General features: G+C 26.6%; 1 protein-coding gene across 1 annotated transcript; it reads left to right on the forward strand.

The window, feature by feature from the left end:
* Positions 1-80: 80 nt before the first annotated feature.
* On the forward strand, positions 81-10,555 carry aasdhppt (aminoadipate-semialdehyde dehydrogenase-phosphopantetheinyl transferase). Its single transcript, XM_073818237.1, has 6 exons — positions 81-442; positions 2,830-3,058; positions 4,836-4,957; positions 8,280-8,438; positions 10,228-10,296; positions 10,369-10,555. The coding sequence occupies exons 1-6, from the start codon at positions 299-301 to the stop codon at positions 10,531-10,533; spliced, it is 888 nt and encodes a 295-aa protein (XP_073674338.1). The 5' UTR covers positions 81-298; the 3' UTR covers positions 10,534-10,555.
* Positions 10,556-13,053: the final 2,498 nt, after the last annotated feature.

The following is a 13,053-nucleotide window of genomic DNA, read 5'->3' on the forward strand; positions in this document are numbered from 1 at the left end:
TCCATCAGCCAATCAGATGAGGCGCTCACTCTTCAGCCCTGCCCACAAGATATTCTTCCGGATTCCTGTGTGTGGTTTGGAAACACATGTGCAGGAGGACCAGAGAAAGCAAAACAAATGCTACAGATTGGATGAGACAATATAATAATATATAATAATAAAGACTACATGTTATTAATTAATATTAAAATAATAAACCGTTAATTTAAAATATAGTAGCAGCTGTTAATTATGCGTAGTAGTACTATAGGACATTAACAGTAGTTGTCATTGACTGTTGTGACTGGACTGGACAGGAATGGACGGGGTCCGGTGGGCGTTCCGTTGCGGTTCGTGGGTACCGACCCGTTCCGAGTGGACTCTGGCGGCCCGATGCGTCCAGCTGGAGGAGAAAGAACGAATCGGGCAGTTCGTTTTCGCTAAAGATGCCAAATCCGCCATGGTGGGTACAACAGACAGATGAATGGATAAACTTCTGTCCTTTACAATTAATATAAATGTTATAAATTAGCATTTGAACTTTTTTGCACTTCAGTTTAATTTTGTTAATATTAATTTTTCGTAGCAACTTTTATTTCACTTCGTTTACATTGCACAACTTTGCTGCAAACTTTGAAGATCACTAAAATTGAAGTTATAGACAGAATGCATTAAATAGCAAAATTGTCATTGGAGTAGATAGCAAAATGCATTTTTTAATTTATTTATGCATTTATTCATTAATTAATTAATGCATTCATTATTTATTTAGTTAGTAATTCGATCAACTTAACTAATTATTATTTAAGTTTATACAATTAATGAACTATTTTATGTACCGGTTTATTTAGTTTCATTTGTTTTTATTCATATTTTTTAGTCATATATGCATTATCCATTTATTAATGAATCCATTCAGTTCATTCATTCATTTATGTATTCAGTATTTATGTTATGCATCCATTATTTATTACTTATGCCTTAATTCACTCCTTCATTCTGGCATTTATTCAGTATTTTTTATGTACCGGTTTATTTAATTTAATTTATTTTTATTCATATTATTTAGTCATATATGCATTATCCATTTATTAATTAATCCATTCAGTTTATTCATTTATGCATTCAGTATTTATTTTATGCACCCATTATTTATTTATGCATTAATTCCCTCCTTCACTCCTCCTGGCATTTATTTATTATTTTTTTATGTACCGGTTTATTTAATTTCATTTATTTGTATTCATATTATTTAGTTTGTATGCATTATTTATTTATTAGTAAATCCATTCAGTTTATTTATTTATGCATTCTGTATTTATTTTATGCATCCATTATTTACTTATTCATGCATTAATTTACTCATTAATTCTGGCATTTATTCATTGTTTTGTTATTGATTGATGCATTCATTTATTAATTAATTGATTAATTTATTTATACATTATTTATTTATTGGTGCATCCATTTAGTGATTTACTTTTTCATTTGTTTATGCATTTATTATTTAAATATTAATTCAAATAATGTCATTAATAATTAACTCATTTATGTGTTTGCTTTTTAATGTAATTTTTATTCATGTTATTTATCTATTTATGCATTATTCATTTATTAGGTAAACCATTCAAATGTAGCATTCAGTATTTAGTTATTTATGCTTCTTTTTATTTATGCGTTAATTCACTCCTTCATTCATTATTTATTTATTGATGCATCCATTCGTTTTGTAATTAGTTGATTGATTTTATTTATGAATTCATATATTATTTATTTAACTCATTTACTTATGTTTATTTTATTTTCATTTTTATAAATATTTATGCATTATTAATTCATTAATGAATCTGTTCAGTTTATGCATTCTGTATTTATTTTATGCATTCATTATTTATTAATTAATGTATTAATTCACTCCTTGATTCAGGCATTCATTATTTTTTGACGCATTCATATATTAATGATTTATTTATTTATACATTATGTATTTATTGATGAATTCATTTATTTACGCATTCATTTAATCATTTATACATTCATTCATTATTTATTTAAATAATTATTAAATATTAATTTTTAGAAATTCTTTAACTTTAAAAATTAAAGTAGTGAATGGTGTTTGCTTTTTTGCATACTTTTTTAGAATATATCTATAATTAATAATGCAATTAATTTAACTCATTTATACATCTGATTATTTTAATTTTTTTAATATTATTAAATGCATTTTTAATTGATACATTTATTAGTTTATTCAGTATTTATTTTATGCATCCATTTTTTATTTATGCATATATATATATATATATATATATATATATATATATATATATATATAATACTTTAATATATTACAATTTTTAATACAAATGAAAGTTAAGATATTAATGAAAAGTAATTTTTATAAATTCTTTAAATTTAAAAATTTAAATAGTGAATGGTGTTTGCTTTTTTGCATTATTTTTTAGAATATATATAATTAATAATGCAATTAATTTAACTCATTTATACATTTTTTAATATTAATAAATGCGTTTATACTTTATACATGCATTTATTAATTTATTAATTCAGTTTGTGCATTCAGTGTTTATTTTATACATCCTTTTTTTTATTTACGCTTTATTCACTCCATTATTTATTTACGCATTCATTTATCCATTATCAAATTTTGTATTAATTAATTGATTGATTTTATTTATTAATATATATATTTTGAAGATACATTTATTTATTCATGCATTTACTATTTACTTTATTTATGCATTAATTTTTGTTGTGCCTTTATTAGTTATTTATTCATTTAATCAAGATCATTCTGTCTGATGGCGGTCTGTGACTTTGCACCAGGCTGGTCGTCTGCTGATCAGAAAGCTGGTTTGTGAAAAGATGGGTTTTGCATGGGACGGGTTTCGTCTGGAAAGAACAGCACGTGGAAAACCTTTCCTTCCACGGACCTCATCCACCCCCGGCATGACCCACTGGAACTTCAACGTGTCCCATCAGGGAGATTATGCCGTGCTAGCAGCGGAACCGGGACACCAGGTGGGCGTAGATGTGATGAAGACCAGCAGACCAGGTAACTTTCACTACCCTTGAGTTCTTACTAAGTCACCTAAGCCTCACAAATGTCACCAATATAATACAAGAGACATGGCCGTTCCATCAGTGGCCAGCAGGTGTCGCTCTATACCTGTGCTTTGGGTAGAGCAGACTGGGAGAGGATGTAGCTGATAAAGGGTTTTTTTAGTATTACATCATTTCTAGCTCTACTGTAAAATGTATATCTACATTAGCTCATAGGAATCGTGTTTCTGTGCAGAACATAATTATTAACTTAATGATTTTTCAGCTCATCAATTCTGACATGACATGAGCTAGATAGTGTATATACTAAAGAAATAAAAGGGTATTATGCTTATTTTTCCAAAGTTAGCTTTTTTTTTTTTTTTTTTTTACATTAACATTAATAGTAATAAACATTATATATATATATATATATATATATATATATATATATATAAATTATTTTATAAATTATTTCATTATTTTTACTTTTTTGTAAATAAGTGAATGTTTGCTCTTTTGCAATAATTCTTAGAATATAAATATATTAGTATAAAAAATTATAAATGATTATATAAATTATTAAAAATGTAAATATTAATAATAATACTTAATATATTATCACTTTAAAATACTTGTAAATATTTATAATACTTATAATTTAAAATCTTTTACAAAGTATTAAGAATACAAATGAAAGTTGTTACATTAAAAGTTATTAAATTAATAGTTAAATATATATTTTATTATTTGCAAGAAAAAAAATTCAGAAGAAAAAGCATCTTTTGCATTGTTTTTTATAATATAAATAAATAAATTTAAGCATATAAATGATTAAAAATTTAAATTATTATTAATAATAATACTTAATAAATTATAATTTAAAAATAATTAAATATTAAATTTTAAAATACTTAATATTTTAATAAAATTTACAAAGTATTTTTAAGAATACAAATTAAAGTTATTACATTAAAAGTTATTAAATTAATAGTATTTATTTTATTTTTACTTATTTAGAAGAAAAAAGTTAATGGTGTTTGCTCTTTTTTAGAATATATATATATATATATATATATATATATATATATATATAATTAATGTCAATATTATTATTAATAATAATAATAATACTTGATATATTATAAATAAATATTTTACAAATTATTATTTAGAAAACAAATGAAAGTCATTACATTAAAAGTTAAATTTATAGTAATTTATATAAATTATTTTTACTTTAAGTAAAAAAGTGAATGGTGTTTGCTGTTTTGCATTTTTTTTTAGAATATATATAATTATTAAAAATGTAAATATTCATAATAATACTTAATACATTATAATTTTTACAAATTATTACTAAGAATACAAATAAAAATGACATCAAGTTATTAAATTAATAGTATATATATATATATATATATATATATATATATATATATATTTTTTTTTTTTTTAAAGTATTAAAAAAAATAATTTTAAAAAATATTACAAAAAATGCAAATAGTAAAAAAAAAAAACTTTACATTTAAATATCAACAACTATTAAATACTAAGCAACTGTGTCTGTACACAGAAGTTAGTCAATCATAAGAGGTCAGTTATATTTTAAAGAAAGAGTAGCAAAAACAGTCTTGTTTAAATGTAAACCTCAGGAAAAATAGTGGAAAATCGATCGTAAAAAAATTAAAGTACAAAATTTTTGCAGCAGCAACCTTCACTAATGTGAAATTCAAAGGTAAAAATATGAGCTTATAGACGTTTTCTATATGTGTTTGTTTACATATCAGGCAGTAGCTCTGTTCAGGAGTTTTTTCGCATCATGAATCGTCAGTTCACGGATCTGGAGTGGACGAATATACGAACGCTGGGGTCAGACTGGGACCAACTGGACATGTTTTATAGACACTGGGTAACTATAGCAACCGCTGCATCCTGTAGCATCATCATCACCACCTCCAGGCAACGATACACACACACACACACACACACACACACACACACACACACACACACACACATCTATAAGCATATCGCAGCGGGAGAGAAATTGTGCTGGATGAAACTGTTCCAATTCTGATCCCTGTTTCCATGGCGATGTGATCTCATCACTTCAGCATGACTCAGTTATGCCAGTCTGTGGTCATTTGAGGACTCTCATAAACACACACTTTTTCACTCATGTACAATGTGCTGTAGGTGAGAATGTGGTCAGTCACTAATACAAGCTCACACATGCTTACCTAGCTGTCCAAACCTAACCCTACAACAACACTTCATGCATTTTTACATTAGTTTAGTTATTATTATGAATCATTTTACCTTTCAGGATGTCTACAGAATATTTTAGAGTAGCTAAATTGTAGTTTTTGTTTTATAACAAAGCAGTTTTTGTATTTGTATAATATATATACACTAACATATCATAATATATCATTAAAAATGTATAAATAATTATGAATAGTTATTTTATTAAAAATAATTAATACTGTTTAAGAAATTGTTACATTAATAGTATTTATAAAAATGTGTTTTATTATTTTTACTTTATTTGTATTAAACGTTTACTTTATTTATATATTTAAATTATTACTTTGTTAATAAATTATATATATAAAATATTTTTTAAAATGATACATATGCATATACTGTATATATATATATATATATACAGTATATATATATATATATATATATATATATACACACACACACACACACACACAATTCATTTTTCTTATTTTTTGTTATAGTTTTAAATAATGACTAATAAAACAGTTTAAGAAATTGTTACATTATTAATTGTATTTTTAAACAATTATTATTTTTTACCTTATTTTTTATTATATATTTACTTTATTTATATATTTAAATTATTACTTTCTTAAAAAAAAGAAGAAGAAAAGCATTATTTGCCTTATTTATGAATCGTTTTACCTTTGTGGATGTCTACAGATGTCTACATTTTACAGTAACTAAATTTTAATATATATATATATATATATATATATATATATATAAAGATATGATAATATATAATTACAAATTTTTTATTAATTATTTTATTACAAACAAATATTAATAATACTGGTAAATAAATGATTACATTAATTGTGTATATATATATATATATATTTTTTTTTACTTAATTTTGTATTATATTTGTACTTTATTTATATATTTACATTTTATATGAATTAGAAAAAAACTATAATAAAGAAGGCAAATAATGCTATTTTTAAATCGTTTTAAATTTGAGGAGGTCTACAAAATATTTCACAGTAGCTAAATGTTAGTTTTTGAGTTTTATAACAAAGCTGTTTTTTAATCTGTATGTTAAAACAAAATAAATGTGTCTTAATAATAAGTAATATTTAATTTTAATTTGTATATTTAATGTGCAAGAAGTAATTAACTTCACTTTTTCGGAACTGATTTTATATAATTCATTTTTTTATTATTTCTTTGTTATTTTATGCTATATAATTCTATTATAATACATATTAAAAATCATTTTATAAATAATTTATAATTATTTTATTACAAATAATTATTATTAATACTCTTAAAGTGCCCCTATTATGCCATTTTAAAGGTAGTTAATATTGTTGTAATAGTCTCTTAAAACAGGTTTACATGTATGCAAGTTCAAAAAACACTTTAGTTTTCTCCAAAATTAGATTTATTTTTACCCCGTTTCTAAATGATTCGTAAACGACTCGTTTGAAGCAGTTCGAAGAATCAGTCTCTCTAAACCCCTCCTTTCAGTGAGCCCTCACCGCTGTGATTGGTCAGATGGTGCAGTCCTTTTGGATTGGTCTACCGCTACAGCGCAAAACGAAACGCCCATTGGCATAACTGAACGACAGCTGCGGAGACCTGTTAATGCATAGAAAAGATAGCCTCGATTTTACCCTATCAATTCGAGCCGGAGTCTGACGATGAAACGGTTGAAGTGGCACATCGACAAGAAACTGTATTGCAAGCACGACTGGAGCAGGACGTTTCTCAGTGGGTGTAATATGTTAACTGTGGAAAGTGCTTGCAATTTGCTTTTGTAAGCGAACCGGACACACCTCTACGTTGTGAACTTCAACACTGTACAATCCATAACACTGCGTTAAGCCATCGTTTATCATTATCATTACTTAAACTAATAAGGCAGACAGACAGTCAAGCTGCATCAATCACAAGACTTTTTAGACTACATTGCACTCACAGCTGAACAACAGAACTACAGAAACGCAAGTTAGCCGGTTACCAAGACATGTGCGGGGTTGTTACACACCATAACGTACACAAAGACGTATTTTGAACGATCGCTAGAAAATACAATTATTAATCATACTTACAGGTAGAAGTTCAGAGGAGCAAGCCGGTCCAAATAAACTGGGCACTGATCCATTTTTTAAAACCAAGCGTTTGGTGAATCTCGCGTTGTAACGTTACTCCCCAAGATTGGAAAAGCAGTCATCAGTAAAATGACGCGAACACAAGATTGGCATTGGACTGCTGAGGTGTTGAAAAAATTAATGTTAACCACTCATTCTTGATAGTTCCATCTTTCGGAAGGGCATGTAAAACAAATTCACTCTCACAGGCTGTCACAGCACAGGGCGTCTTCTTGACATGATGTAATCCACGTGAAAATGGTAGGCCTACTGTTTGTGGGCGGGCAAGTTGTTCGCGAAATTGAACGTGGGCGGACATTATGCAAATGTGTAGCTCGTGACGTGTGGCCGTTACAGAAAAAAGATTCGAATTGCTGACGACTCGTTTAGGCGAATGTGAGCCGACTCTTTTTTTTGTTAGACAAAAACTTTATTTATAGTGCACTGTCGGTGTCACAACTTTGCAGATAGTTTATGTTCACATACAGCTACATGACACACTACATGAAATATCATATTTGAAAAGGCATAATAGGGGCACTTTAAGAAATTATTACATTAATTAATTGTATTTTTATTATACATTTACTTTATATACGTTATCATATATTACTTTATTATTTAAAAAACTAAACAAAACTAGTTATGCACAGCAAATAGTAAGGTTTTGTCTTCTTTTTTAGTAAACATTATTTTGTACACTGTTTTCCTTGCATACTGCATAGTGTTTTCGCACACTATTTTAGTATGTCGTTAACAAACTGTAAATTATTTAAGAACTTCATTCTGAATATATCCAGAGGCCTGATTACCTCTGATTGGTCCGTTTCTCTGTCCATCAAGGCGCTGAAGGAGAGCTTCATCAAAGCGATTGGCACAGGGCTGGGCTTTGACCTGCAGAGGGTGGAGTTTCACATCTCGCCCAATCAGATGCGAGAAGGGCAGGTGTACCGGCAGACACGAATGTACCTGGATAATGAAGAAGAGGACTGGATGTTTGAGGTGTGTCTTCACAATATATGACAATTACTAACTAGACATTTAGCAAATAGGTTTATCCTTTCAGTCCATGAGAGGCTACATGTGACCTGTTTGGGAGCGAAACCCAGATACAGTGGATGTGAGGCTGAAGATGTGTGTGTTTCTCATAGTCTCTGTGTGGAGCCCTGCAGTGCTGCTTCATCTCTGTGTGTCTGTCAGAGCGTGTGAACGTGACACAGATCACATGCGCCTCTCGCTTCCTAGATAGAGCTCACATTCTTCATTCCTCTAGACTTTTTTTCTTGCAACTGCGAAAAAAAGTTATTCAGAGAGTTATATAGTAGCAGAAAAAAAAACAGAATTCTAAGAAAACAGTCAGAATTTTTATGGCTTGATCTGAAGCATATTTGAGATGTTCAATAAAGTATTACATAAATTTATAGTATTAAAAAAAAAAATTGTTAATTTTAAGAATTAACCCTTTTTTGGAAAAATAAATATTTGTGTGTTTGGTTTGACAAATAATATTATTTTCAGTTAATCATTACATTAATTAATAGTAAATTTCAGAGTTTTTTTTTATGATTAATCCTTTTTTAAAGAAAAGTCTTTACCTTTTTTAGAAAAACAAATATTTTTGTTTTGGGCTTGAAGTGAAGAATATTGATGATGGTTAATGTTTAGTAAATTATTGTAGTATTTAACAGTAATGTTTACCATTTCTTTTTATTATTAATAATTATTAATATTTTTTAAGAAAATGTACCCTTATTTAGAAATACAATTTTATTTAATTTTATAATTTTTTGGTGATGTTAATGTTCAGTAAATTATTATGTTAATTAATAGTAATTTTTTAGAAACTTATTTTTATTATTAATAACTTTTCAGAATTAAAAAAAAAATAGAATTATTATTATTTTTGGCTTGACATGAAGCATATTGGTGAGGTTTATTTTTCAAAAAATTATTACATTAATTAATAATAATTTAAATTTGTTTCATTAATTATTTTTTCAAGCCAAAGAAATTGACTATTTTTTAGAATAAAAAATGTTTTTGGCTTGAAGTGAAGAATATTGGTGATGCTTAAAGTTCAGTAAATTATTACATCAGTTAATAGTATTTTTTACTGTTTCCTTTTAAAGATTTATGTATTTATTTATTTATTTTTACCCTTTTTTTAGGAATAGAATAATTTTAGTTTTTGGCTTGATGTGAAAAATATTGGTGATGTTTAATGTTCAGTAAATTATTATATTATTTAATAGTAATTTTTATAATCTTTTTAATTGCCCTTTTTAAAAATAGAATATCTATTTATTTATATATATATATATGAAGTGAGGTTACATATGTGATGTTAAATATTCATTAAATTGTTACATCAATTAATACCGATTTTTAAGTTTTTTTTATTATTATTTAATTTATAGAGAATTATTTAGAAGTAAAACTATATATGAAGAGTTCATTTACAAAAACAGATAACTCAGTTTTTTTTATTTTCAAAAAACATGTTTTTTTATTCTGCATTCTAAATAACATCAATCAAACTGCATTTGTGTTGTTTTGATTAAAAAAAAATACAGCTAACACAATAAAAAGAGATATATACATACACACACACACACACATATATATATATATATATATATATATATATATATATATATATATATATATATAATAATTGTAGATTATTATTATTATTTTTTAATAATATATATTGCCTAGCCCTGATACATGATAGCCCTATACATTTATTTTTATAAAATGTACTCTTAATTGACTTTTTCCTGTTTTTTAGGAGAGCTTACTGGACAAAAATCATCACGTCGCCGTAGCGCTGGGAAAACCAGATATCAGCTCATCTGATGTGAGTCAAGCGATTTTCACATGATTTCAGAGGTCAACACAGTTCATGACATCATACGTCTTTGTTTTATAGGTGGAAGGAGGGACTGTTTGTGAAGCTCCGCCCCTTTCCTTCACACTTTTGAGTTTCAGTGATCTGGTGTCTAAAGCCACGCCCCTTCTAGAGGAAGACCCCGCCTACTGGGAGAGATTTCAAAGAAAAAAGGAAGCGCCTTCGAGACAAAGTGAACAGCAGTGAATAAATGACATGTTTATTTATATATTCTTTGTTTCTTGGCTCATTCCGGGAACTGTTTTAGTTAGCTAATGAGATACAAACTATAAAATTTATTTATTTTTCCATTATACAGTATAAAATATCTGATGGGAACTTGAAAATGTACTGCACAGGAATGACCCGTTTATATAAGAGATGAGTTGATTTTCCCAACCTACACCTCCTAAAGTCTCTCTCTCGTTCCCTCCATCTGCCATCGTCTATTTTTATCAGCAGTCGTTCAGCAGGCCATTAGCTCTGTGTGTTTGGAAGGTCCTGCTTTTAACCAAGCGCTGCTGTTCGGACGCAGGTATGCGTTTCCGCTCCTGTTGTTTTCGCTGTTGCGCCGTTATTTCATTTGTGCTGTAAAGTCCCGCCCCCTCATGCTGATTGACAGCAGCCGCAGCCACACAAATCATGAGTTACTGAGCCTGTCCAAACTCATACATTAGAGTTTAAAAGAGCAAAGTCAATTACAGCAAAGCAGACCGGTCAAGGATGAACTCATCGAAAACGCAGATGGGATCTGATTTAGATTAGATTTACAGATTTAAACTCTGTACTCAGATGTAATTAGATTTTTTCTAAAGTAGGAAATTAGTGACTGAGCAGATTGTTGAGCGATGTAGATTTTGAATTGAAATTTTAACATAAATGAGTTTTCAAAATGTAATTTAATAATGCACCATCCAATTAAAGTCTGATTTTGCTTGCATGTGATTTGCATTTTCTTGAAGATGTCTTTAAATCAGACAGAAAGAATATTTCATATAATATAAAATTATGCAAAATGAAGCATACTGGTGTTTTTTTATCTTTAATAAACGTTTAATTTATTATATTTATTAATTTTTTTTAGTTTTTTTGTGTTTTTGGCTTGACAAAACATTGGAGTTGTTTAATGTTCAATACATTATTACATTAATAATTTTTTGAATTTCTTTATTATTAAATTAATGTTTTTACCATTTTATTAGCATTTAATTAATGTTTTAAAAAATTTTTTAAAGTAGAAATATTAGTTTTTTGTTTTGATTGACATGAAGCATAGTGGCTTTGTTTAATATTTATTAAATTATTACATTAATTAATGTACATTTTTTAATTTATTTTTACTCATTTAATTTTAAGAGTAAAATATTTTAACTTTTTGAGAAATAACTGTTTGTTTGTTTTTGACTTGACAAAGCATATTGGAAATGTTTATTATTAAATAGATTACTATATTAATCTTAATGCATTTAATTCTAATATATATTAATTTTATTTAAAAAAAAATTGAGTTTGTTGTTGATGTTTTTTTTTACTTGACATGATGTGTATTGACAGTGTTTGATGTTCAACAGATTCTTATTAATAGTAGCTGTTAACATTTTTTATTATTAATAATTATATTTTAAGAAAAAATTTTTTTTTTAGAAATAGAAATAATGAAAATAATAAATAAAATAATAAATAAAAATAAAATGCTTGAAAACATATTGCGATGCTCAGTAAATTATTACATTAATATTATTTTTTTAGATTTCTTTTTTATTATTAATAATTATATTAAAAAAAATTAAAATGTGGCTTGATGTGAAACATTGGTAATGTTTCATATTCAATAAATTATTACAGTAATAGTATTTTTTTTTTTTTACTTTTTATAAAATTGCCTGTTATTTGATTAGTAATTTTAAAATTATTAATCATTATATTATAAGAAAATGTTTATTTTACCTTTTTTTAGAAATAAAAAAATAAAAGAGAAATTAAATGCTTGAAAGCATATTGGCAATGTTCAGTAAATTACATTATTTATGATCAATTATTAGAATTATTATTATGTTTTTATTATTATTAATAATTATATATATTTTTTAGAAAAGAAATCTTTTACCAAAAATATGTAAACCAACTAGAAATACCTTTTTTTTTTTTTTTTGGCTTGATGTAAAACGTTTAATATTCAGTCAATAAACTGTAATTTATTTTGTAATTTTTAGGATTTTTTTTTTTTTTTTTTTACAAAATACCAATCACCTGTGTTTTTTTATTGAATTTTTCTTTTTTTGTTTCATATTTAATGTTCAATAAATGATTACATCAGTTATCAGACATGTATTATTATTATTAAATAATAAAAAATATATATAATTATTATTGTAATAATATAATATATTTTACATTAAAATACAGTAGGCAGTTGCCTGATTAACAGCATCAAACGTGGTTCATCCAAACCTTTGAATTTGATGCCAGAACTATACATTTGATAATAAAATAGCCTGAAACACTGCATAAATACAGTCCAGAGCAATGTTGAAAAATATGCGCATTTATCAGCACATAGGGCTTTACATTCTCCTGAAATCTAGAGCATAAGCCAAACGCTTCCTAAATCACACGCTCATAAAAGAGGGAGAGCGAGAGCTGCATTAAAGAGAACAGCGCTCCTCCTCTGAGAGTATTTCTGTTAAAGATTTATCATGGAGTCCTGAGTAAATCAGGATTGAGTGA

This window comes from Garra rufa, chromosome 14 (assembly GCF_049309525.1).
Source record: "Garra rufa chromosome 14, GarRuf1.0, whole genome shotgun sequence".
NCBI classification, from domain to species: Eukaryota; Metazoa; Chordata; class Actinopteri; order Cypriniformes; family Cyprinidae; genus Garra; species Garra rufa.